Here is a 27,998-nt window from a genome sequence, read left to right as displayed (position 1 = left end):
CGGCTTCCAGCAGTGAGTTACTAGTAACATTTTGCCGAAAGGTGCACTATATTGAAATAAAAACTGTTACATCGAAGACCTTTCTAGGGCAGGTCGCTTTTCTTGTCGAAACTTACTACGATGTAAATTGGATTTGGAAATGCGACCGATTTTGGAAACGTTGATATGTCGAGACTGCAGTAATATGGCAACGTCGACGTTAAACCTGTTTGAACTGTTCTGTAAGTTGTTTATGGTGCTCGCTTGCCTTGGTTCGTCGAATTCCGTGCAAATTACAAGGATCGAGTTCAACGGAAGGTAAGCCTACAGTCGTATGTTTCTGTTTCTTCAGTTTGCCGGCCACCCACTTTCTCTTTGACATTCATCTGCAGCTGTAGCTTACTTACTACTTTATTTTTGAGAGTGAATGTTTTTTTAGGGTGAATATTTTAAAGCCCTCAAAATTTACGCGCGTTGAAGTAAAAAAGTCATTACTGTATCATTAATAAGTCCCTTTGACAAATTTATATATGTTTCACCGACATGTTCAACCCTATCTTTGTCTTTTTCTGTTATATAAACACAAAACTAAAAACAAAAATGAAATTAAAAACTTAAAATAAAAATAAATTGGTATTCTCTTCGTTTAAAATATTATTTTCATTAGTTCTCTGTTCATTTCTATTCTTTAAAATTTCATAATGCTTGTTTTAGTACAGAACATTCAAATATTTGAGGAAGTCTTTGGGATGGATAGATTCTAGAGTGAGATTGCCAACAGCATTTCGAGCAGAATTCGAGTAAAATAAGCAACAATTTAAATAATTTATTAAACCAGATCGTAAATAATAAGTACCAAGTAATGACATTCAAAGAGAACTGAACAATTATATGCAAAACAGAAAGGTTGGAGTCCAATTGGAACTGCGCAAAGGATGCATTACGCACACAGCTTGATACAGGTATGTCAATAGGCCTTATCACGGTTTTCGACGCCATCTTAACGAGTAGGCAAAGCGGGTAGAAATTACAGTTTATCATATGACCCGTACGGACCCGCGCGCAATTTCCTTGGAAAACCATATGAAAAAAAGTCCCGTATGAGGGCCGTACGCCTCGCTCTAGCAGGGTCGGAAAAAGCCGTACGGCCCTACTAGAAAAGCGTACGGCCCCGCTACTGCCGCGAGATGCCGGAATTGGAACCAGTTGATTCCACAGCTTTGAATTCAGATGAACGATCGTTAAGATTTTTCTAAAAAGCAAAGAATGTCCAACATGTTTATTAAACTTTACTATCTAGAAAGCGATGAAGTTTGCAGGCGCAAATATTAAAACAAAACGTGTTAAAACTTGGCAAACGATGAAGAAATACTCCTGACAACAACAATAAAATCGAAATAATAGCCGTCAATAAAACAACATAATCGGACAAAGACGTATCCTGGTTTGAAGTCAGTCATGATAAACATTGACCATTATTGAAGAAAATTTAAATTTCTCTTTCTGCTGGCAGCGTAATTTTTAAATCACAACAAACAAAATGAGAGTACATGTTTACGACTCACCTGATTATGACACAGTTTCCCGCTTGTTTTCAAGAAGCATTTTAAGCACAATTTGGACATCAACTGTAATGCAGAGCTCAACATCGTCGAGGAACTTACGAATTCAAGGACTTGGCACTTGGCAGCGACAGCAGACGTTCATGAATCCTACGATCCGTGGTAAACAAAACAACTTGAAGCCGAAGGGAAACGAAGCAAAGCAAAATCCTGAACTGCCAGTACAATCTCTTTCCAAGTCGTAATGTAGTTTCATGGATTAAGATCTAATGTTGTTTTTAACATCCAAAACCCTTCTTGGTGGAAAATTAATTACTCCTCTCGTTCAAACCAATTGTGAATTTTGGCTCAGAAGAAACGTCGCTAAGTTGTTCAATCAGGAGAAATTCAGTCTTCGCTGAGAGACGAGCACGACTAGCCGAAACGCCGTGCAAATTCTTTGTTTCTTCTAACTGCAATCATGTACGAGGAAATTAGTCGGATTTAAATCTTCTTGGAATGGAGCTAAAACTCGGAGATTTGGTTGACAATTTTAACAAAAGTTCAAAAACTTTGTACGCACATCGCAGTTCAAATGCACTTTACTGGCTTCCCAAACAAATTACGAGCTACCATTGGCTTTTCAAAATGCGCGCGAAACGGGCCGCCCCGTCTGTATTCACGAAAGAAAAACAAAAAAAAAGTTCAGTGGTCATATGATAAAATGCTTATTGACTGAGTTAGGTCGGGCCGGACGGGAAAATATTTGGCTCTCGGTCAGGACGCACGGACCTCGCTGCGCTCGGTCCGTACGTCCTGACCTCAAGCCAAATATTTTCCCGTCCGGCCCTCCCACTTAGTCAATAAGTACATAGTTTATGTGGGAATCCGAGGGCAAATATCTTCTACAAAAATTGAATTCTGGACAACTTATGAATTGTAAAGTTAAGATACTAGGCAAAAGTTTTTCTTCACCGAGTTTGAAGAATGTAGCTGGGCTAAATAGCGTTCAGTTACGTTTTTAATTTCCCATACATGAGAAACATGAGAACGATCATAAGAAGGAGACGTTGGAGCTGGGTAGGACATGTGCTTAGGATGGAAGGGAAAGCTATTCCAAAAACAGCAGTTCATTGGACACCAGAAGGGAAAAGACAGCGAGGACGACCAAGAACAACTTGGAGGCGGACGATAGAAAGCGAACTTAAAACCCTTAACTACACCTGGGGAGACATAGAAAAGAAAGCTCGTGACAGGCATGTGTGGAGAAACTTTGTCGCTGCCCTTAGCGCCGATGGCGTATAGGGCAGTAAGTAAGTACATTTGTCTATATTTTTTCCACAAATTGACGCGGTTCGCGGGAAAAAATTGTAGACAAATGTATGGAAGATTAAAAACGTAACAGAACACTTTCTAGCTAAGCTACATCCTTCAAACTTGGCGGATAAAATGTTTTGTCTGGTATCTTTACTTTACAATTCATAAGTTGTCCAGAATTCCCCAATTCTTGTAAAAGATATTTGCCGTTGGACACTGTAATTTCTATCCACTTTGCCTATCATGGTTTTCGACGCCAACTTGACGAGCGAGTAAGGCCTATTGACAGAATTGTCCTTATTGAAGAAGCGCATAATTCAGAAGCGTTTATCATGTTTATTATTTAAGAGCATTAAAAGTTAACTGAAATATAACCCTCGAAATGCATGCCACTCTCCGGTAAAACTACTGTTCTGTGTTGAATTTTGTGATGCTATATTTCAGCTCCGCAGATAACGCCTCCTTGCACAGAGTGAACGAGGTGGGTCACGTGCTTGACAGTCTATTGGTCAATTATGACAAGCGCGTCAGACCCGATGTAGGAGGTGAGATTGGTGATGGTGTTTCTTGATTGAGGGGGAGTGGGTGAGTAGTCTAGGGATTGGGGTGATTGGATCAGTGGGAGGAGTGAGTGGTGCTGTCTTCCCGTGACTGCTTGGGATATCGAGCAGTTCTAGGATAAAGAATAAGTCTTTATTCTAATAGGCCTATTCCGAACAATTAACCCTCAGACGTACAACCAAATTCAAACCCCCACCATCGTACAAGGGGGGGGGGGGAGGGGGATGGATGGAACCCCTCTCCGGAGTTTTCGTTCTATTTAGGTGCAGCAAAGTTTTTTTGAACTGAGTAAAAGCCCGTCGTTTACTCTACAAGATGACATAATTTTCGTTGGCTGTGACGCAATATGACGTTATTAGAGCCGTTATCTTGGATCCGCCATCTTGGATTTCACCATTTTCTTAAAAATTCACAAAATAACGGAAATTGATGCAAATAAAGCCAGAATGCGTATGGAATGTAAAAATAAACAAAGCGTCATGTTTCAAAAAACTGGAAAAAATAAAGAAAATGTTAAAAATTTTGGCCAGACCACTTGTAGTTATGACGTCGCCATGGCAACGTCAAATATCATAGGCACATTGTTGACATATCAAAATTTCTTCAAGGGATGTGTGAACAGCTACTAAAAGTTTCAGCATTGTAGAGTAAATAATCTTTCCAAATTTTGAAAAATCCCTTACGGGGGAGGGGGTGGAATCCCCCCCCCCGCCCCTTGTAGGTTCGAGGGTTAATATTCTTACTTGGCTCCGTGGCTTGAGGGAATAAAACAAAATAAATTATTTATTCATCCCGAAACCTCGACGTGATAGCCTTGGTTTTATTCCCCCAACCTCGGAGTCGATCGGAGCTTTTGTACGATGTTTTAGAAAACAACGTTTGCAATTGACGAAAAAGCTTGCGATAGGGCGGTGTTATTGCTTTGGTTATTCCCGCCGCTGCAAGTGTGGCTTTGCATTAAGAACTTCTCAATAAACACACAATGACTGTTTAAAAAACTTGTCCTATGACTAATTTCACAAAATTTTTCATTACTTTTATAGAAAGACCTTTATTGATTGATATATTGTCAAAAGCTCTGTTCCCAATAATTTCAGGTCCTCCAGTGCTTGTCACTGTTCATATGCACATACTCGCTATTGTACCCATCAATGAAATCAACATGGTGAGTGTAACGAAAATGTTACTTTTATATTCAGTTTAATGGCAAATTGACAAAATGAAATTATATATATCAAGGGAAAAATGGGGAGGCGCGGTGGCCTGGTTAGTGGGCCGGACTCCAGATCGAGCGGTACGGGTTCGAGCCTGGCCGGGGTAATTGTGTTGTGTTTTTAGGCAAGACACTTCACTCTCATAGTGCCTCTCTCCACCCAGGTGTATAAATGGGTATCGGCGACATAATGCTGGGGGAGGAGTACCCTGCGATGGACTAGCATCCCATTCAGGAGGGAGTAGAAATATTTCTAGCCGCTTAATGCTACGGAAACCGTGATAAGCTCCGGCAGTATGGGCCGCAGGGCTCGAGGCTTCCCTTATTAAGGGGAAAATACCATAAGGGTGGTCTGTAAAAGAGTCGAAGACCCATCCTATGACCTAATGATAATTGTTTTTTGAAAGTTATAAACTTAAAATATAATATTATTACTTAGCCTCCCACGCAGTCGTTCTTAGGGGCGATCGTGTTAAGCCTTTTCGTATATGGGAGCGCGACCCACATTAAAAAAATAATAAGGTGCACGTTTTCGTGATCCGCGCTCGTGACTTCAGTAGAGGCGCGGAAGATGTCGCGCTCGTGTTTATTCTTTGGGTTGGTTACACGCCAACATTCTGATACAGGTGAAAATAAGTCTGCATTCGTAGCAAGGCTTGTCCCAAAATTTTTAAAAAAAAAAAAAACATTGTGTATTTATTGAGCACCGAAGGACGAATAACACGTTGTAAACCCGAGCACTTCTGTTCCACAGGATTTTACTGCAACCTTTTTCTTCCGTCAGTACTGGAGAGATCACCGTCTGGCTTTCGGAAAATATCTACAAGCGCCTTCTATTAAGCCTTCAGCTCCCTTCGCTGATCAAATATGGCTGCCCGATACCTTTTTTGACGCAGACATGTCTGACCATAAAACCCGGCACGACTTTCTATTGGAGATAACTTCTGACGGGAACATTACTTATAGTACCAGGTGACATTGTAAACGCCATTTCATGAGTTCGAGTTTGAGTTACACTTTTGGTGGTTAAAAAAATTGAAGTGTTACTCTTACCTACAAACCTAAAAACACGAAACAACTTTTTGTTTCGCCATGACTCGTGGCACCTTAAGTTTATTGAAAATTTGAAATTTTGAGGCTATATATCTATACCCAAGCTAAAAACAGAAAAATAGAAATTGATATTAAGTAAAATTATAATAGCAAAAGATAAACGGTGAGCCGTTACAGAGAGTCAGGTACTGTCTGGCACAATAACTACTCACAGTGTGAGATTTAGACCGTTACTAATATTGTACATACATACACCATACTTCACTTGTATTTACCCTCGGATTGTAGTGTAGCTTATGCAGCTAACTAACTCTGGTTTTTGTTTTACGACACTCGTTTGAAAACTTATCTATGATGTGTTGGTGTACATTCTGGATCTGAGACAGAGAAATGCCTTTATCTTAAATACTATGTATTTATGTACTATCTTAAATAATGTGTATATAGTTAGTTTATTTTAATAATTTTATGTTTTAATATTGTAATGTATATAGTTAGTATATTTTAATATTTTTAAGTTTTAATATTGTAATGCGCCTTTGCTCATTTACATGTTAAAAAGCGCAATATAAATTCATAAATTATTATTATTATTATTATTACTATACTGATGTTTGCCCAGTGCCTGATCTTCCCCTCAACAAATCGTTATATATAGTCTGAACTCGTGTGAATATTGAAATTTTCATGGAAGTAATTCACTGTTATGTTTGTTTTCTCTTTTAGGAAGAGAGTAAATTCCTACTGCTTCATGAATCTGAGACATTTTCCGATGGACGAGCAAAATTGTGAACTGTCGTTTAAAAGTTGTGAGTATATTCACTTTATTCTAAAACTCGAAAAAAGTCAATTTTAAACATGGGGATCAGAACGGCTTGATGGCCTGCCCTTAACTCCCGTTTTTTGTGAAGCGACTGGGAAGTAATCATGATATCAAACACGAGAGATTGTGTTTGATATCATCACATTTCGAAACACCGAGAAGAGAGTTGAAAATAAGACTCGCAGCAGAGTATTTTTGACGAACTTCAAGGCTAGGCAGGGAGATTTAAACATATTACTGAATGCTTCAATTTTTTTCTGGATAGATGCATACAACGATAAAGACATAGTTTACGCCTGGAGAACAAGTGGAGACACACACGTGACGCTTTCACAAAGGCTTGCAATACCACAATACACTCTGGTCGAATGGAAAGAGCTCTCTTGGAACGACACTTACATAACAGGTATCACGTTTACAAAAATAGAATGCGCAGATACTTAGTTGAAATTTTTAAAATTATGCCTGAGCAAACAGATTCGTACTGATGGCTTGGCTCTTTGTAGAGATGTGTGGAGAGAGCAGTGTCTGTAGAGCTGCGTGAAGTTGACATAATATAACCCTTTCACTGCTAAGTTAAAGTCGACTTTTATCGACAGTTGGAGGAGCAGTCAATGAACCACTTGCGACGTCATCAACTAACACGCCAGCTGATTTTTCGCAGAACTATTCAAATTAATTGCATATTGATTGCATTCTGACAGAGCTTATCGAGAAAAACCACGGTCAATTTTTGGTGCCAAATCGGTGCTTAAACAGGCCAAAAAACTATTATTGATCATACGTCCTCTTTTCAGGGTTTTTCAATGATTACGTCAAAACCTTTTCCACCGGAATAAAAGTGGTGAAGAGTAGAAAGTAACGAGAATAAGAAAGCCAAGAAAAACAGAAGGAAAAGAAGCAAGAAAAAAATCGAAAAAGTGCTTTAATAGCAAGGTTAAGGGAAATTTAGCATTGTGGCATCAAAAATTCAGTTGTACGGTTAAAAACGCGTTTTTTAAGCAAATTCAGCACTAACAGGGTTAAGCTGTGACTGAGAGTAAGCAGTTATGTGAGTTATTTAGAGATTTCTGTCGTAAAAGAAACGCACTGTCGTTTGAAACCATTCAGTTTTCAGCCTAATTTGATGAAAGACCTCAATTTATTAACACGACAAATTTTGTTTGCAGGCAACTTTCCTTCCCTGGGAGTGTCCTTTAGATTACGGCGCCATATTGGTTTTTACATCATCCAAAACTTTATTCCCACGGCGCTAATTGTCGTGCTCAGTTGGGTCGGCTTCTGGATCAATGAACACAGCGTACCCGCCCGAGTCTCCCTCGGAATCACCACGGTCCTTGCCATAACCACGCTCTTCTTTGGTGTCCAGGCTTCTCTCCCTAAAGTTGGTTACATCAAAGCCATCGATTTTTTTCTACTGGGCAGTTTCTTCTTTGTGTTTGGCGCGCTGGTTGAGTTTGCTATAATCTGTACCGTGACAGATTTGAGGGAAGGGAATTCACGCGATACTCCGCGCGATGATTCCTCGCGTGATTCTTCCACGATCCACGCGAGTGGATTCAGCAAGCCACTGAAGGTTTATGACGAGCCTGAGGTAATTTTTAAGCAGATCATTTTTTCAAGTCTGTTGTTCCAGTTGCGCCTAAATGTTCCTCAGCCGTAATCATCCTTGTTTGTTTTCAGTTTTTCTCAATAAGTGACAAAAGCGTTGTCACATTGCCATTTTAGGCCCGCTTTATTGTTGTTTGGCCCAATTTTCCCCTATCAATGTTATAGTTTGTTTTTGGAAGCCCTTTGCAACAACATTGGATGGGAGAGAGGGGGTATTTTGGGCGGAGTGCGATTTGTCAACTACTTTTGACTAAGATTGTAGCTTAGAATTCTACTATTTCGATGCGTGTAATGCCAGACACCGCGACCTGTTGCGGTTACCTATATTTTTCCAACTACATTAAGGCAGCTTCAGGTAAAATTAATAAATTCTGAAGAAACGGATTGTACGAAGTTTGCAGAAGAAGAAAGGCAGCTTGCAAAAGGGCTTTTTAAAACTTCCAAACATAAATAAATACAGTACTGATTGTTTCATTTGTTTTCAGTTTTTCTCAATAAGTGACAAAAGCGTTGTCACATTGCCATTTTAGGCCCGCTTTATTGTTGTTTGGCCCAATTTTCCCCTATCAATGTTATAGTTTGTTTTTGGAAGCCCTTTGCAACAACATTGGATGGGAGAGAGGGGGTATTTTGGGCGGAGTGCGATTTGTCAACTACTTTTGACTAAGATTGTAGCTTAGAATTCTACTATTTCGATGCGTGTAATGCCAGACACCGCGACCTGTTGCGGTTACCTATATTTTTCCAACTACATTAAGGCAGCTTCAGGTAAAATTAATAAATTCTGAAGAAACGGATTGTACGAAGTTTGCAGAAGAAGAAAGGCAGCTTGCAAAAGGGCTTTTTAAAACTTCCAAACATAAATAAATACAGTACTGATTGTTTCATTTGCAGGATTCATTTAAATCTTTCTCGCAGTCGTCCTTGTGTCTCCCATTTCGCGGCAGCAAGGTGGCGGACAAGAAAAAAAGCGACGATAAAAACTGCAAGCAATCGTCCCGAGGGAGAAGCTTGCCACATCCTATTGACAGGGCATCAAGAATCTTGTTTCCTCTTGCTTTCTTTCTGTTTGTCCTTATCTACTGCGTGACATTTGTATTTCTGTAAGTGAAAACTATGCCATCCGAACTAACGAGCAGAAACTATAACGTGATCTTGCTAAAAGAAAAGGTACCTGGTACCTTGCAGTTAATACGAAAGTTTCTTGATTCGGTGCCAATTACTTGAACCAGTTGCTAAATTTTTCTAACGGCGAGCAAGATCAGAGAAAGCAAGGGTAAGCCCACGAGCGAGCGCTCACCGCGCTCACGAGTACTCCGAAAGCCGTCGCGCGTATAAATAGCTCATGTTGCTTAGCAACTTCTGGAACGAAAACTGCGGGCTCAGTCACTTCTCATAGAAGTGATGTCGCCATCAACTGGCACTTGTTCCTCTCGATGTTCCCCGTCTGCAGAGGCGTTTTAGATGGAAAAAGCACTGTTTGCAGTCTTGTCAATTACTTCCTAAGTTATAGAGTGATGTATCAGAAGTCTTCCCAAGTCATTACGTCTGACATAGTAACAAGTTGCTATCATGGTTGCCAAGCTTAAAAGCATTTATTATTCTTAGATGTGTTTTAGCGTTAGTTCAGGAAATTTGATTCTGCAACTGAATATCAAGTCTATGTCCCCGAGTAGATGACTTTTGTTATTTTTATCAACTTTCTGTTTGAAAATGATGCTTGATGTTGTGACGAAGAATAAATTTGTTGTTGATAGCTGATCCATGGTGAGATGCAAAGTCTTATTTTTAGCAAATTGTACGAAACTTGTAAACACGTAAATTAAAGTCGCGCACATCGTCAAATCACCTTATTTTAACACCGGGGTATCGATCTTAATATACCGGGTAAAATATAAAATTAGCTTAGAAGCATAATAAACTGCAAAATATTCCGATGAAAAATATGTAGAGGTTAAAGGTAAACTTAAATCAGAAATGAGTCAAAAGACCTCCTCTCGATTCTACCTAGGCTTCCACTCAGTAGTTACGACTTACGCGTAACAAATGAAGGGGGTATTTTGTGGAAAATATATCGTGCACCAGATGATGGATATTTAACAGACATAAGGTTCTGGAGCCCCAGTGGAGGACTTCCCTTAGGCTAGCATACATAATTCTTGAGCTCATCTTTATCCGTTATCCAATCAGGTGCATGTACGGCTACTAATACGATTCTTCAACGCAAAAGCAGATGGTTTTAATTGCTGATATTTTACACGAAAAACCATTTGCACGGACACAGTCAGAGTAAGCTTACGTTTTCTCTCGGACAAATACTTCCGTCTTCCAAGGCAACATGATTTATGTTCGAAATTTCCGTTCATTTCTGGATGCATGTTTTTTTTTAATTCTTACCTTCAAGGACTGCTTCTCATTACAACTGAATGCAAATCTGTTTTAGTTTTTAGAACCCGCTGACACCTGCGTCATTTTTGGCTGCTTGCCATTGTTAAAGAGTACCTGGATTATGTGAGGATTTTCATATTGAAATTGTGATATTGTTTGTACCCGGAGGAGGGCGAATGGTGCAATAATTTTGAGAGGAATTGCACTCAGTTAGCGAGACAGCACGCTGTTTGTGTTGGAATGTTTTGCATAAGAACAGACCAAGAATTCGGCCTATGGTATAATAAGAACCTTTTGGTTAAATCATCTGGCCATCCATTTTTACTAAATTTTTAATTTTCAATAACGCGTGTTTATAATGTTTTCGTTAACAAAAATCAGGAATATAGTAAGTGAACAAGGATTTTCAAAACAGAAAATTGCCAATGTTAAAGTGTTCTGAAATGACTTCAATCTAGAGCGTTTTTGTATAAGAGCACAGCTTGTTTCACTGTTAAATTTTTTTTTCGTTTTGAGGGATTATTTTAATTGTTTTTTTTTAAGCATCTATCTCTAAAATAACCACAGGCGTAATGCACCGCAGCGACGAAATTCATTAGCGCCGACAATTAACAAAATTACTAACTCCTCAATGGCAAGCACAAACAATTTTCACGAACGTGTGCTTAAAGGTTTCTGCTCTATCTTGATCGACTAACGGAAAGACGATGCCTTTAATGTTTCTTTTATGGCTGAGTTTTATCAACAAGGGGTGCTTAGCACAAGCTGCTAATTCAACAAGGTACGTTGTATTTTAGTGTCTTTAATAAATAGACTAGCTTCTGGTTTAGCTTGGAACGAAAATAAGATTTTTTAAGTGGCTATTTGTAAATAGCAGTTATATATTTCAGAAGCAAATCAGCAAACAACTTAAACGATTGAAATCAGGTATCGTTTACTGCGATAAGTGCAAGAAATACTTGAAAATGTTTTAGGACTCACATATTTAAATTTTCATCAATTGTGGCTTTTAATGCGCAAGTAGCTCCAGAATTCTTGTTTCTGGCATGAAATTTTGTTTTTCATTGTCGCCCTCAAGTTTAAGAAGACTCATAAAAGAAAGCAAGAAAAAATTGACAATTTTTTTTTCAGTTTGATGGTAATTGTATTTCTAATATTTCTAATGTACTTGTAAGTATCGCCACTAAATGAACCCAGCCATTTAACTCATTCTTGTCGCAACAAAAATACACAAAATTGACCATGTTGCACGTTTTATTCAATAATTCCAAAGGTATTTACAGCAATAAAGTCCCTAATATCTCATTTGAAAGGGCACAAATATGCTTTTTAGAAAAAATATGATCTCCTTCATGAACCCTTAAAACGTCTCAAAAAATTTTTTTTGAATCAGGAATTTTTGCGCTACCGAAAGGACCGGTAAATGGCCGTGCATGACAAGAAATAGTTTTCTTAATTCTTATTTATTTCTTAATTTCTCATTTTGTTTTGAAGGGCAAAATACTGAAAGTGTTAATTTTAAAACCTAGCACATTATTAAGTTAAGATCTCATTTTCTATTTAAACGGTCTTCTTCTAGCAGCAGGTGAATCTGTATTTCAGGCATCTCCACTGGTCGCCTGGCTTCCATTGTCTATTATTGTCTCAAACGCCCCAGTCCACTTGTAATTATTACTTCTTAAAATTCTCGAAATAAAAATTACCTTAAGTGCTACCGACTGTAATTTTCGAGAAAAAAATTTCAAAACTGCAAATTCGCATTTCTTCATATTCAGTCAAAAGAAACCCTTTGGTGAACTATTTACGAAAATGACATTTAAAATTTTCAAAGGGTGTTTATATTTGAGAAAATCGGCAAAAGGTGAAATGCCGTTTTCGCGTCCCCGCCGCCATAAAATTTTGTCGAATTTTTGTAGGTATTCAAAACACTCGTACGGAAAGAAGGTTGAACGTATGAAATTTATCTTTGGCAGGTATGCAGGGCATCCAATATACTACACAGAAACCTAAAAATATTGCAAAACGATGCAATTAAACAGATCGTTTTGAAAGCCCGAAAATTGGTATTTTGAGCACTTTGGTAAACACTTGAAACAAGGGTAACTTTGGTGGCAAAAATCGTGTCCTGGTACATCGAAATTTGGAATAAAAAATAGATCGGCGTCAAGTACTATTATGGTACTGTAACATATAAAAAATCCAGCGCGGGCAATTGAAAAACCACCCGTTGAGAGAAGTAAACGCATAGTGAATATTTCATGTATTGACTACAAAAATTGTCACGGTCACGCAACACTAGTAAACACATTTCGATTGGATTTATTCAATGTGTTTTAGTTTTGCTCACTTTGGCTACAGTTTATGCTCGAATATAAAATCTATCTATCTTATGTATTATTTACTGTTTTGTATTCATATCAAAATTAATTTTAGAGGAGGGGATAATTGATCTGACCGCAAAAATACAAAGGTCAAGTTTCGTGTCATATTTTAATACATGTACCGACTTTGCCGCTCGCACTGTGTAACTCGCACTGTGAAAGAAATAAAACAATTCAAAGCGAAACGTCTTCACAAAGTAGTCTCGAAGCGTGTCATATTTTATCCTGGTGGTTCTGTTTCATTAAATTACTAACTATTTAACACTGGTAAAAGTTACTTTTATTTCCGGCTGTATCGATTCTGTAAAGTTTTTCGAATACCTCAGTCTGTGTGTCAACAACATGAATTTTGCAAATACAGTATGTGTTCATAAACAAGATGATCTTATCGACAAGCGTATCCATAGGAGAACATCGAAAAATGAAGTAACTGTGTTCAACTGTTTGTATTTCCTTTTAAGAGTGCGGGTCCTCGACTTGATATTATACGCCAGAACTGATACATGTACATGTTTACCAAGAACTGCAAGAACTGGAATTAGATGTCTGTCTGAATGTCTGTTGATTTCCTGTTTAACAATAACAATAAAAAAAACACTCTTGGCTATAAAGCAAAAGATACTATACCACCAGCTTACCATACATGTCCAAACATAACAAGTAGCGATTCTCGGCTGGTTGAGCAACTGGAGCAAATACCAAACACATTCGAAAAGGCGATCTCCGCAGCCGTTGTCAGCCGTCGTCACGCTCTCCACTGTTACAAGGCTGCCTGCCTTTCTCCCGTTTGCAATTTTTACACAAGTTCTCTGCCTTTTTACCGCATTCACAACCAAGCTCGACTCACTCTTTTTACCTCCAGACTCTTAAAATCAAATTCGATCCTTTGGAGAGCGGGGAAAGGGAAGGTTATATACGGGTGTTGGGGGGGGGGGGGGGTAGGGGGTCAAGGTTTATTTTGTCATTGATCTTATTGTCCCACGAAGTGACTGACCAGATTACCTGGAGTAATCTTTATCTTAAGGTTTAAGATGGTACTAATTTAGCGATTTTTCTGAGCAAGATTTAGCGACAATGTAACTTAGCGATTTTCAGATTTTTTTTTAAAAAAAAACAGCAGGCCCTAGAAAAAAAAAACCCAGTTTAAACCAGTATTTCATAAAGTAATGTCTAAGATGGAAATAAATGTTCAGTAAAAGAACAGAATCACTAGACGGCATTGTCAGAAAGAACAAAGTTACGATATCCATTTCTTAAAAGAATTTTTGATGTCGACTATGATTAATTTATTTTCCTTTGGGGAGGGGGTACCAAAATTTAACGAGTATTAAATTTGACCAAGACTAATTTTAGCGACTACTTAATTGAGCGATTTTCTTGTTACTCGCTAAAATCACTAAAATTAGAAGCCGTTAAAAATTGCAACCTTGAGGTATGTTGTACTGACAGCAGCCTGGGAACTAGATAAGGGTTGACCCTCAGATACTGAGGTGGACAGGAATTCAGGAAGAGAGGTTTAACTTAAAAAACAACAGCGAAATTGGTCGGAAATCATTTCCTGTCTCCACTTCTCAGTATTTAAAGGTTTGCCCCTTGCCTGTATTTTAGGATATGTGGGACGATTAAATGCAGAGGGCCACACAACGTTAGGAAGACTTTGGCACAATTCTTTGTCGGATCTCACGTAGCTTGGAGATGCGTGTACTAGAACTCACTCGAGGTGTATAAAACAGTAATTTTAAATGCACAGCTAGTACGACGACACTTTGTATTGGACAATTTATTAGCAGTTAGCTTATGTGTACTAAACAGTGGCAGATCCAGACCTTTAGGTAGGTGGGGGCCCCAATCATCCTGACCTGAAATTAGCTCTTGAAGATGATTTTTCTTGGTCCCGTGGGCCTCGGTTTAGCCCAAAAATAATGTGGAGACCAGGGCCCAATGGCTCCTCCCCTTGATCCGCCACTGCTTTTAATAGTTGCAGACGCAACAGAACACAGAGCATTTTAACTTGGTCCGCATTCATGCAACTACATTCCTGGACAAGTTCTTGCAACAGGACCACATAAAGAGCCCTTTTCCTCACTTGTAGAACAGAAACAGCTAGTCCAAGTTCATTGCAAAAGAATTGTAGCTGCCACAGTTTTTTTCTTCGAAAGAGAGTTTGCCTAGACCATTTCCCACACAAGGGCCTGGTTTAAAAAAACAAATTCTGGAATCGCTAAATTAAATAGTCGCTAAATCTTGCTCAGAAAAATCGCTAAAATTAGTAGCCGCTAAAAATAGCAACCTTAATGTAACGATTACTTCTGCAATTCTGGTAATCTGGTCAGTCACTTCGTGGGACAATAAGATCAATGACAAAATAAACCTTGACCCCCTACCCCCCCCCCCCCCCAACACCCGTATATAACCTTCCCTTTCCCCGCTCTCCAAAGGATCGAATTTGTTTTTAAGAGTCTGTAGGTAAAAAGAGTGAGTCGAGATTGGTTGTGAATGCGGTAAAAAGGCAGAGAACTTGTGTAAAAATTGCAAACGGGAGAAAGGCAGGCAGCCTTGCAACAGTGGAGAGCGTGACGACGGCTGACAACGGCTGCGGAGATCGCCTTTTCGAATGTGTTTGGTATTTGCTCCAGTTGCTCAACCAGCCGAGAATCGCTACTTGTTATGTTTGGACATGTGTGGTAAGCTCGTGGTATAGTATCTTTTGCTTTATAGCCAAGAGTGTTTTTTTTTATTGTTATTGTTAAACAGGAAATCAACAGACATTCAGACAGACATCTAATTCCAGTTCTTGCAGTTCTTGGTAAACATGTACATGTATCAGTTCTGGCGTATAATATCAAGTCGAGGACCCGCACTCTTAAAAGGAAATACAAACAGTTGAACACAGTTACTTCATTTTTCGATGTTCTCCTATAGATACGCTTGTCGATAAGATCATCTTGTTTATGAACACATACTGTATTTGCAAAATTCATGTTGTTGACACACAGACTGAGGTATTCGAAAAACTTTACAGAATCGATACAGCCGGAAATAAAAGTAACTTTTACCAGTGTTAAATAGTTAGTAATTTAATGAAACAGAACCACCAGGATAAAATATGACACGCTTCGAGACTACTTTGTGAAGACGTTTCGCTTTGAATTGTTTTATTTCTTTCACAGTGCGAGTTACACAGTGCGAGCGGCAAAGTCGGTACATGTATTAAAATATGACACGAAACTTGACCTTTGTATTTTTGCGGTCAGATCAATTATCCCCTCCTCTAAAATTAATTTTGATATGAATACAAAACAGTAAATAATACATAAGATAGATAGATTTTATATTCGAGCATAAACTGTAGCCAAAGTGAGCAAAACTAAAACACATTGAATAAATCCAATCGAAATGTGTTTACTAGTGTTGCGTGACCGTGACAATTTTTGTAGTCAATACATGAAATATTCACTATGCGTTTACTTCTCTCAACGGGTGGTTTTTCAATTGCCCGCGCTGGATTTTTTATATGTTACAGTACCATAATAGTACTTGACGCCGATCTATTTTTTATTCCAAATTTCGATGTACCAGGACACGATTTTTGCCACCAAAGTTACCCTTGTTTCAAGTGTTTACCAAAGTGCTCAAAATACCAATTTTCGGGCTTTCAAAACGATCTGTTTAATTGCATCGTTTTGCAATATTTTTAGGTTTCTGTGTAGTATATTGGATGCCCTGCATACCTGCCAAAGATAAATTTCATACGTTCAACCTTCTTTCCGTACGAGTGTTTTGAATACCTACAAAAATTCGACAAAATTTTATGGCGGCGGGGACGCGAAAACGGCATTTCACCTTTTGCCGATTTTCTCAAATATAAAAACCCTTTGAAAATTTTAAATGTCATTTTCGTAAATAGTTCACCAAAGGGTTTCTTTTGACTGAATATGAAGAAATGCGAATTTGCAGTTTTGAAATTTTTTTCTCGAAAATTACAGTCGGTAGCACTTAAGATTACTATTGTTAGCGACTGCTAATTTTAGCGATTTTAGCTAAATTTAGTACTCGCAAAAATTTGTCTCGGTCAAATTTAATACTCATTTAATTTACGTATCCCACCCCAAAGGAAAACAAATTAAACACAGTTCGTTCAATTTCAAGTGAGTTTGTTCTTTTAATAAACACTTATCATTGTAACCTTAAGATATTTCAACCTTACAGAAACGATACAAACATGCTACTTGCAAAAGCAGCTGACACCACACTGATGTTAGAAAAGTTGCTTGATGGCTACGACAAAAGACTGAGGCCTAATATTGGAGGTAACGCTGTCTTCTTTATTCAGAGTGTAAAAGTCTAGAGAAAACGTTAAAGTGCATGGTCAAAAAAGTGTAATCTGCAACAATCTAAACGCAAGCAGGATTTATTAAGTCTGATTTGTTTTAATGTTCCAGATTCTCTAAGCTGTAGTTTGCGAAAGTAAGCAGCACCAATATTTGTATATAGTTCAAACACGACAAAAACATCTTTTACTAAATTGTATTTTGTGTTTTCAGGTCCGCCGTGTAAAGTCAACATTTCTATACATGTGTTGTCAATGGTTCCTATCAAAGAAATTGACATGGTAAGTACGTCACGTGACAAACGCAGTCTGACTGACTGACTGACTGACTGACTGACTGACCGACTGACTGACTGACTGACTGTCTAACCAACCAACTGAGCAACTGACTAACTGACTGACTGACTGAGCAACTGACTGACTGCCTGAATGACTGACTGACTGACTGACCAACCAACTAACCAACTGACTGACTGATTGACTAAGTGACTGACGGACTGACTTATCTTATTTACTTCAAGTACTTTGTTATTTTTCTTTGAACACAGGAAGTGTCCATCGTTATGTTTTTCCGTCAACACTGGATCGATCCCCGTCTAGCATATGGGCCTTCACTTGGAATTCAGAAAATGAAACTGTTGGGAAACATTGTTGAGCAAGTGTGGTTACCAGACATCTATTTCGTGAACGATTTGAGCGACAAAACTGCTTGTGGAGATTTTATGTTTGAGCTCACTCAGGACGGGCTTATTACACACAGTTGCAGGTCGTTTTTCAATTCATTTTTTTATTCTTGTAAAAGCTCAGCTCGATTTATTTAACAATTATGTAGCGTAAAGGTTAAGATGACTTTTGAAGGACTAAAGTTAGTAACTTCTCATCATATTTTATCATTAGCCTCACAATGGCTCCAGCGATCTTTATTTTTCTTTTACCTTTTCAGGAGAAAACTTCGTTTATACTGTCCAATGAATTTGCGGAGATTTCCAATGGACGAACAAGTTTGTGAAATGGGTTTTGAAAGTTGTGAGTATAGACCCAAACTGGGTGTTCACATCACTTGCCTTATCTCGTATCTCTGCCATCTGCTTGCAGGGCGTCTGTTTAGAACGCGTTGGATACGTCTTCCAATTATAACTTGGTGTGTACTGTTTCAGATTCTTACACTACTAAAGATATGATCCTTTATTGGCTTAATGATAACAAGGGACCGGTACGTGTGTCAGAGAACCTGAAAATCCCACAATACTCTCTGGTGCATTGGGAAAACACCATACAAGCTCAAGAGTATAGCACAGGTAGATTGTGTGGCATGGGTTGTACTCGGAATTTTAAGTGACGAGGATGATCGAAGGATTCTTTTGGGTAGGAAAATTTGACAAGTATTTTTGTGATTTACGGGATGTTTTGGGGTATTACAAATAATCTGAAGATTCGTGGTAGTGCCTTGACAGCGTATTTCTGCAAATAAAGTACAAACAAACGTGTTTTGCTGTTGATTTTTGAGGAGTCAATTTTTGATATAGGGATTTTTGGGGTTATTTGTAAAGCCTTAGGGATTTTTTTTTGGGTCTTGATTTTTGCCCCCATTCGATCATCCCCGTCATTTGAAATCCCGAGTACCCTCCCTGGGGATTGTGTTACATGAAAATTGGCAATTTCCTAAACCTTAGACTATTTTCACCACAATACAGAAACCAAAGCATGGTTATGAAAAAATATCAGACACAGTAAGAAACCAGCTTGGTTCTATTCTCGCAAGACATTGGACTAGTGAACTTGGCGTGAAATAAACTTTAAGCGTACGAATATAGGAACAAACACCTTTTTGAAAGGGCACCCTGTTTAAGTGCCAGATGCATTTAAAGTCATCTGTTAAGGCGTTATCTTCTCAAGGATGAAACTGATAAAAAGGCCAATTTCAAGGACAAAAGTTTCTTCTTTGAAAGATTTTACTCTAATAATAACCATGATAAACACGTTCTAAAAACAAACGGGATATTCTAAAATGACGATTTTCTGGCAATAATAGGCTACTTTAGTGAAATTTGTGCCAACTTCACTCTATAAGGGATAAAAGGTGGAAAGATTTCGCAATTTTTTTTAAAATTGTGCCACTTCTCAACTTAGTGTGGTAAGATTTCTGGAAAATATGTTAAATTTTACCACTTCCTAACTTCGTCTATGTTCATCTGGCAAAATTTACCTCAAAGATGCTTATTTCTTCCAACACTAAATAAATCAAAGCAAATGAACTAGATTTCTAATTAGTTCTGTAGTCGCAGGCTTTATTCATAAGTATTTTAAAGGTACATGGAAATTTCTATGTACCTTGTTATTAGGTTTATAAAAAGTACATGGAAATTTCCATGTACTTTGTTAACTACACATATGAAAGGTACATGGAAATTTCCATGTACTTTGTTAACTACATATCTGAAAGGTTCATGGAAATTTCCATGTACTTTGTTAACTACATATCTGAAAGGTACATGGAAATTTCCATGTACTTTGTTAACTACATATCTGAAAGGTACATGGAAATTCCCATGTACTTTGTTAACTACATATATGACAGGTACATGGAAATTTCCATGTACTTTGTGTTTACACGTATATGAAAGGTACATGGAAATTTACGTGCACCTTGTTACCACACGAATTTAATTTCGATGTACCGGTTTGAGTTACAGCTGCAGCAGATATTCTTTCCTTTTTCCCATAGGTTAATAGGTCAGCATTTTGTTTGCAATTATGACAACATTAGGTTTATTTGAGAACACATTAACGTGAGCACCTAAACTTTTATGTGGAATTTGATCTGCATATATTGCTCTAAAAAAACGGTGTCTCAGATTTTTCTATTCTTGCTTCATTATTTTTTTGTGAGTTTTTAAACTTAAAAAAGCCATACAAATGCCATTTTAAAGTTAAAAATGGATAAAAAATTAATGGAGTAGGAAAAGAAGAATCTGAGACACCTTTTTACGACCTATATATGTAGATCAAATTCCACATATAAGTTGAGGCGCTCATGTAAACGTGTTCGCAAAATAAACCTTATGTTGCGCAAATCAAAATTGTAAACAAAATGCTGACGTTGCTTATTATGGTCTAGATGATCAAAACAGAATCCAAAACTAGAATCTATATTATATAAGCTTTCCAAAAATATGTACTTTATTTGGGCTAGCAGCTATGGTTTGAACACAATTTCACTTGGAACGAAAACGCCAATTTTCCTTCCATGATACCTTATATTAAAACCTTCCCTACGTATTCATGAGCGCTTCAGAGAGTCCGTAATCCCTAATAAAACCTACGCAATTAATTAGGTAGGATGGGGTTAAAATATACGTATAAAAAAATAATTAACTCTAAAGACAGTTTGGAAATTACATATAACTTTAATTGACTGTACACAAGCAAGTGAAGGAATGACATACGTGCATGGCACAAGACCCTCGATTGGCTTACAAAAGTAGCTTTCTTTAAAAGAAGCATGAACCTGGAAATAAAGAAACAGCAGAAATCAGTACACTGTTGTGAATATTAGAGTGTAAATCATTTTTAAAGAGGCGGGGTGGCAAGGATGTAACATCATCTTTTGGCTCGCCGTGTTACAATTTTAACGGTTGCAGGCTATCCATAGTTCGCCGCAAAAGTAATTAATACTGCAGTAAAACCATCTCTACGATTGTAAAACTATATAATATAACTATATAATAGCAATGTTTTCTTGCCTTTGTAAAAATTAGCTTTGACACTGTTTTTTCATTTCCCACACAAATTAAGACCTTATGCTGTAGCTGCGTTGCCCGGGCTGCGTTGTATTATTCTGGTCAGTCTTTTAACATTATTATCAACGTCAAAGTACGGTTTATTACCTGATGATCCATCTGATCCATAGACTGTAGCATGTTTTATACCGCGACGGTTTTCTCTGCACTGACTTTCCAGCTGAAATTCGTGTAAATATCGAACACTTTCATCGAGTATTAGCGTCTACCGTCTATAACACTAGACTCTGCTTACTCTGGCTTACAGCTAAACCGGCGGGCGCACAACATTTTGCAAGCTTGTTATTTCTTGAGTGACCTTTGAACAAATAGCTTGCGTGCAATCGTATGTTGTTATTTCCTCCGCACCGGAAATGAAACACTAATGCCTGACAGTTTTGCTTGGTTAAATTACCTCAAAAATATATAGCATCAAGCTGCTCGATGCCATTTACTTGAATAATTTGACACCGGCCAAGAGCACTATTTTACTCAAATCAACACGTCTTTTGATATAATTTCCTTTACTTTCCTTGCTGCAAACCTGAATTAATTTTCGACAAAACAGATGTGCACAATCTTGGCGGTTATCGATAACGTCCACAGCATTCCTTTAATTTTTGTTGTGCGATGCTACCGCGGTTTTACAAATCCGCCAAAAGGGCAAGCAAGTAACGATCAGTATTCTAGTTTTATTGAAGCCTGTCTGTTGTAATTACATGGGACCCGCACGAAGGTACAGGCCGTGTTAAGGAAACAAACGCAAGATATGCAGGTAAGTACTTGGAATGAGCCATTATCTTCTTTGCCTAAGAAGTTAAAAACGTCCGAAACTTACTTCCATAAGGCCGTTAGGATTTCAAATATGAACTTCAGTGTAGCTACGTGTGTGTACTAGCGAATTTTATAGTTTCTGTAATAATTCGATCATCTTAGTACATAATAATTAATAATAATTAAGCTTAGTACATGAAATAAATAAAAAAATTGGACGGTCTATTAATTTATACGATCTCATAATCATTCACTGCGATCCTCGACCATACGTTGTGCCTGGTGAAGCCATTCAAGCGAAGTGTTTATTGCATGAACTTTTTGGTCCTTTTGACGTTTCTATATATTTGTTTTTGACCTGAGGACGATGATAGCTTTACCGTAGTCTTAAACATTTGAGCCTCTCTATGGGTGCCCACGGTCTTCGTTTTCTTTGCATTTTTTTTTTTTTTTTTTTGCAAATCTTCGTTTTTTAAGAAAATCTTCGTTCTATGGATTGAAACGGTTTGAACGTTTGAGCCTTGTAATGACTTCCTGTGGTTTCCCGGCAGTGACTGTAAACCACTGTTGTGGAAATCGCAGTGAAATGTGGTCAAATGCCAAAATTAAGAAATTACAGATATTTTCTGTAGTGTTAACGAGTTTGACAGTTTTATATCTTAGTATTTGATCACACGAGTTTTGGTCAATTTTTGGTCAATTTCAGATCTTCGCTTTAATCTTGAGATCTTCGTTTTTTTTTTTCGGCGGTGATCTTTGCGTCTTCGATTTCTTCGGAAATACCCATAGAGAAGCTCACATTTTATTCAGATCCAAAACAAGAGGCGAAGTGTTATCATCGGTAATTTTTGCCGCAATATATTAATTTATACCGCTCTTTTTTTTTAATTTCCAGGTCCATGCTTCTTCCAAGGAGAGCTGTCCCGCACTATGTATGTCGTTCTAGGTGTCAGTCGTCAAATAAAGTTAATTCGTAACTTGAGAACTGTTTTTAGAGTTTATATTTCAAAGATTTTATAAATTGTGAACAGTCTAGCTCAAAAGAGAAAAACGTTTACGAACTCCCACGCGGTTCAACTTCGATTTGCGCCGAAAGATGTGACTTTAAGCCATTGTCAATGTGTTGTCCTTTTCTGAGAGCGACACACTTAACTCTTGCAATGCTTTTCTCCATCCACGAGTGTTAACTAAATGGGTACCGGCAAATGTAGGCAAGTGCCATTTTTCTAGTCGCTTGTATAACTCATTGTACAAAAACGGAATCAAGTGCCGGCACAGATAAGCTATAAGTTATCCTTCGATTAGTTGGATTGAAACTGGCATTAATAACGTGACGGTTTTGTAGACAAGATGCTGACTGTTCAGCTTCGTATGTTTTATTCATGAATGTGACGGAACAGGAAAGACCACTTTCAGGCTTACACTTGTCCATTATGTTCGGTCCAGTATCCTCACAAATTATATGCAAATGTGTTTAGTTGCAAGGTACATGGAAATTTCCATGTACCTTCTAAGGTTCGTTAAGTTTCAAGGTACTCCATGGAAATTTCCATGTACCTTCTTATGCGTTAGGTCACAAGGTACATGGAAATTTCCATGTACCTTCTTTAGCGTTAGGTTGCAAGGTACATGGAAATTTCCATGTACCTTCTTTAGCGTTAGGTTGCAAGGTACATGGAAATTTCCATGTACCTTCTTTAGCGTTAGGTTGCAAGGTACATGGAAATTTCCATGTACCTTCTAAGGTTCGTTAAGTTTCAAGGTACATGGAAATTTCCATGTACCTTGCAATGCTTTAGTTTTATATGGACATTTCAGTCTCAATCACCGAAAATGTGCCAACCTTTTAAAAATTTGGCAAAATTATCGCTATTAGTGCCTAAACGTTCCAAAAAAAGCCATGTCGTTTGGCATTTTGGCAGAAAATAGACATTTTTTAGCGTTTTCTACCCTATTTTTCTGCTCTATTTCAGAAAACGCACTTTTTCTGCTAAATCTTTCCATTATATGTTGGCAAATAGTTCTTATTTTCATGATATCTTTGCCATGGATGTACCAAAACTTTTTTTCGTGGCAAAATATTAAAAGATTCGCCGTTTTTTGACATCTACCGCATTTGCAGTTTTTGGCAATATTACAGCATTTAAGGTAATATTCTGCCAAACCTTTTAGCAGTCTGGCAAAATTATGGCTAAAAGGGGCATTTTATGCCAGTTTTTAACCTCTTGTATGGAAAAAATAACACCAAATTGCTTAATTTGTTCCAGAAATTGAGTTTTAGAATATCCCGTTTGTTTTTAGAACGTGTTGATAACAAACCACTTATTTTCTCCCTCAGGTAATTTTACTTCAATGTCGACAAACTTCCACTTACAAAGACAACTCGGTTATTACGTTCTTCAAGAATTCATTCCCACTATTCTAATAGTGGCTGTGAGTTGGGTCGGCTTCTGGATCGATGAACGCTCGGTACCCGCTCGGGTCTCACTCGGAATCACCACAGTCCTCGCCATAACAACACTCATGTTTGGTGTCCAGTCCACTCTGCCGAGAGTTGGTCACGTGAAAGCGATTGATGTCTTCCTATTGGGTAGTTTTCTCTTTGTATTTGCCGCCTTGGTTGAATTCGCCATCATTTGTTCCTTTACAAAAGAGTTTTCGCAAAACCGAGGACTATCAAAAGAAAAACGTTTTCTGGGCCCGTCTACGATATTCGAGGAAAGGAATGACGTTGAGTCAGGCTGTAAGTGTAAAGAAAATGGGAACTTGAATCAAGCCTTTGAAAACAAACAAGACGAGTTGAAGGTAAGTGTTTTTTTTTAATCTGTTTTCAAAAATGACAGCTGAGCAGAGAGACACTTATGTGTGTTTTGGTGAACGTTTACGAGTGAGGACACTTTGTGATGCCTATCATAAGGTTTTAACACTTTTAAAAAAAGAAAGAAAGAAAGAAAGAAGGAAGGAAAAGACTTAATTAAAGTGTCAATTGTATTTAGCTTATGACAACTAATTAGGGCCAACGGACAATACAAAATTTAAATCCTGGTGGATCTGATCAGCAAAATGCAGAGAAACAGAGAACTAAAAAACAGAAGGGCTGACTGTACGGTTTGGATTGAACTGTTCTTCCCTAGCCTGAAGAAGTCAAGCCGTGCCTGTTTGTATCTCGAACTCATTAGTGTTCTATTCTGGACATATCTGAGCGAACGTAGAACTTGATAACCTCGAAGCTCGCCTATCGCACGATGTCAAAAAATGTCAAAAGTTGCCAACAATTTATCAAAAACTTTCTCAAGTAACAACGCTGTGTATACAGCACTAAAGTGCTCAGTGCATTGAGAGTTCCAGCCTAGATATATTTCCTTTGTGTTTTCATTTTAATTCTCTGTTTACTTATTTGATTTGTAGGCAAAAGAACGCGAGGAAAACTACAATCCTTCCCTGAGCTTCACCACAGTATTTTCCAAATCGACAGCATCCCGGTTCTTCAGAAAGCCCGCGCGTGTTGACTCTGTGAAGTTTCCAAAACACGTTTCAAGACCCTTTAGCTTCCGGCGTGAGCCGTGTTCCATTGATAGACACAGTAGAAAGTTGTTTCCTCTGGCGTACGCTCTGTACCTGTCAATATACTTTGCAATTTACTTCTTTGCAGACGTTTGAGATTTAAGCTTGACTTGTCATTTATTAAGATGTAAACACAGAGCATAGGCAGAGGTCGTAGAGCGAGAGAGATCACTGTATTATTACCTTTCGGAATATGGTAACCCGTGCACAACTATCCATTTTGTATCATGTGTTGCTGGACCCACCCAAGTTAAAGCTGATATAATTGAGTTTTCAGGACGTTTACGAATAAAAGAGTGCACGTGCCAAAAACTGCGACTCACAACCAAATCACTCTTCGCCTTAAAAGCACTTGCAATTGGTGCCCTCCACACGGTCTTGATCATTTTTTAGACATACAAAGAATGAACCGATAGAGCAGGATTGCAACCGTGGACAGCTGTGTAAAGCGAAATCCTGCTCTATCGATTCTAGTCGTGTTGGTGTCTCGCAAAGTTTGCTTTTCACGTAGTATGCCGGATTAGCCTTGCAGTCTTGTTTGTGAATTAACCAACTTACGGGAAAAAACTTACTACTACGTACATCAAGCTAGCTCAACTTACTCCATCCTTGAAAATTTACGTACATATAAAAATTTATATCGAAGTTTTTTGATCATCCACAAACACGTGGTGATATGATTGTTGTGCGTTTAAACAGAAAATCTTAGCGTTATTTAACGCAATGGATACCGCTTTGAATGTCTGAATGAATAATTAGGGACAGACGACACATTAAAAACCCTATTTACTTGCCAGGGTGATTATAAAGGTGTGAAGCGTATCTACGTCGAAACTCCGCCTGTTGGGATTATGCCGTAATTATAGAAAGCAAGCATACAAAAATACCAACAAATAATTGGCAAATACGAACAAATGAAAGCCAAATACTAGCAAACTTGGCCATGCCAATACCAGCAAAACTGTACCATGCCAAAAATAAAACTGAATTATTTATCAAGGATGATAAGTGAAAAATAACCGATAATCCAGCAAGCACTTGTTCTTTGCATGCAGATGAAATGATATCTAGGATGTCAAGTGCCTGGCTTGTTTCTACAAGCGGACTGCATTCTAACTGAGAAAAAGAAACTTCTTGGATTCCTTAGAAAATAGTTATCAGACTATTTAGAAAGACACCAATTTTTTCGAGATGTTACCCAGTCTTACCAAAAGGGGTGACTAAGCTCTTCTACGCTTAAAACTTGTGTGTTAAGCCCTGGGAGGTTTTTTTGGACTTTGGGGGCTTAATTAAGAGGGGGCTTTTTAGAGATGGGGGGCTTAATTTAAATCGAATATCTGTTGGAGTTCATATTAAACAAATAAAGTGGACGTTTTAGTGTTTAAGTCCTGTTTTGACAAAATAGAAAAAATCATAAGTAAATGTAGGAGACGAGTACCTTTAAAGAATGTCAAGGTGCCTTGTTTCCTTGTTCGTAAATTGTCATGATTTACTGACCATCTAGGGAGAGGGGGCGCTTATTGCAAATTGGACTTTCAGACAGGGGCATATTAGAGGTGTTTGTTGCCTGTCGCCATAATTATAATTATAACTGACGGCCTCAAAAAACGCAAACCGCAGTTAAGGTCGCGCAGGACCCTTGCAATCATTATTTATGTATTTATTTAAAGAGTATGCACGAACTGCATCGACTGAAGCCGACAACAAACGAAATATTCATGAGAATTTTTTTCTTTGTTTAAGTAATTATATGCTATTGTTCTCAGCTGCGCTGTAACAAAGCGAATTATCATAATTAGATTCACAGCTGTGAATTGAAAAAAGCACACGTTGTTGTAAACATTACTTGGCTTCACACTAGAGCTTAAAAAATAGTCTAAGTGCACTTGGAACCTACTTTGAGTGTGAAGGGGTAAAACGTACTTACTTGAACTTTTCTTGGTGACCATGGAAACTTTCGTAGTTCAAAGAAGCCGAAGTACGCCGCCAAGTATGGTCTACACCACACTTGAGAACGCACTTGACCAATAGGAAATGGAAGCCAACTGAAAGCGCGCGCGCGCGTGCAGCGTTGTCACGATTCTGAAAAACAACTTGCCAGCTGAAATCAGAAGAAATTCAAAATGGACGGCTGGTGTTCGGAGGAGCAAGAGTCTTTTATGTAAGTTAACAAAGAAAGAAAAGAAAAGTCGATGCATATGGTTAAACTTATAATAAACTTATAATCCTATTTTAACTTCCTTTTTTTCAGAGACGGCTTTAACCATCGGTTTTCATTTCTACCACGAAATGCGGTTCTTCAAAACCAGCCACACGTGCAGCCACTATTTCAACCTGGCCACTTCTTCGCGCCGCAACAAATACACTTTATCCCGCCGACTCCTTCAAACAATCCAGGCAAAGAATCGTCCAAAGTAAAAGCAAATGAAAAAACAAAGCCAAAACCAAAATCTGCAGACTGGTCCGTACAGGAAACAAAAAACCTTCTGCATGCGTGGGCTGCTCGTTTCGAAAAACTGAAGTCATCCTCAGCCAGAGTGCGCGCAGTAATTTGGAACGAGATTTACGAGAACTTCAAGAGCAGCTGTGATGGAAGTGAGCGTACTTTGCCGCAAGTTAAGAAGAGACAGCAAAATTTGGAATACGAATTTAAACAGCTTAAGCTGAAATCAAGTAAAACTGGC

The 27,998-nt window shown here is 38.1% G+C and overlaps 3 protein-coding genes across 4 annotated transcripts in view; 2 read left to right on the top strand and 1 right to left on the bottom strand.

Annotated features, from left to right (window-relative positions):
* LOC144662416 (profilin-2-like) overlaps window positions 1–27,998 on the bottom strand; it is a 168,062-nt gene that overhangs the window by 37,719 nt on the left and 102,345 nt on the right. The window lies entirely within an intron of this gene.
* Window positions 101–9,378, top strand: LOC144663523 (gamma-aminobutyric acid receptor subunit beta-3-like). Its single transcript, XM_078524493.1, has 8 exons — window positions 101–297; window positions 3,282–3,382; window positions 4,496–4,563; window positions 5,366–5,583; window positions 6,391–6,473; window positions 6,753–6,893; window positions 7,657–8,081; window positions 8,993–9,378. Exons 1-8 carry the CDS (start codon window positions 140–142, stop codon window positions 9,203–9,205), a joined length of 1,407 nt encoding a protein of 468 aa, XP_078380619.1. The 5' UTR covers window positions 101–139; the 3' UTR covers window positions 9,206–9,378.
* LOC144662401 (gamma-aminobutyric acid receptor subunit beta-3-like) lies at window positions 10,529–26,070 on the top strand. Of its 2 annotated transcripts, none has more exons than XM_078523200.1 (8): window positions 10,529–11,267; window positions 17,077–17,177; window positions 17,412–17,479; window positions 17,746–17,963; window positions 18,141–18,223; window positions 18,355–18,495; window positions 24,089–24,555; window positions 25,159–26,070. In XM_078523200.1, exons 1-8 carry the CDS (start codon window positions 11,194–11,196, stop codon window positions 25,408–25,410), a joined length of 1,404 nt encoding a protein of 467 aa, XP_078379326.1. In that variant the 5' UTR covers window positions 10,529–11,193; the 3' UTR covers window positions 25,411–26,070. The 2 variants fall into 2 exon arrangements, with proteins under 2 accessions (XP_078379326.1, XP_078379324.1); XM_078523198.1 differs by having other exon boundaries at window positions 17,412–17,483; window positions 17,750–17,963.

This window comes from Oculina patagonica, chromosome 8 (genome assembly GCF_052425735.1).
Source record: "Oculina patagonica isolate OP01 chromosome 8, crgOcupat, whole genome shotgun sequence".
Classification (NCBI taxonomy): Eukaryota; Metazoa; Cnidaria; class Anthozoa; order Scleractinia; family Oculinidae; genus Oculina; species Oculina patagonica.
This window is presented reverse-complemented; position numbering and strand designations above follow the sequence as displayed.

Excerpts from the sequence above, each read along its gene's own strand:
- LOC144663523 (XM_078524493.1), top strand. The coding sequence starts at position 140 with ATGCGACCGATTTTGGAAACGTTGATATGTCGAGACTGCAGTAATATG. Across the intron at positions 4,564-5,365 it reads CCATCAATGAAATCAACATG|GATTTTACTGCAACCTTTTT; the intron begins GTGAGTGTAACG and ends TCTGTTCCACAG. Across the intron at positions 5,584-6,390 it reads AACATTACTTATAGTACCAG|GAAGAGAGTAAATTCCTACT; the intron begins GTGACATTGTAA and ends TTTCTCTTTTAG.
- LOC144662401 (XM_078523200.1), top strand. The coding sequence starts at position 11,194 with ATGCCTTTAATGTTTCTTTTATGGCTGAGTTTTATCAACAAGGGGTGC. Across the intron at positions 18,224-18,354 it reads TGAAATGGGTTTTGAAAGTT|ATTCTTACACTACTAAAGAT; the intron begins GTGAGTATAGAC and ends GTACTGTTTCAG. Across the intron at positions 18,496-24,088 it reads AGCTCAAGAGTATAGCACAG|GTAATTTTACTTCAATGTCG; the intron begins GTAGATTGTGTG and ends TTTCTCCCTCAG.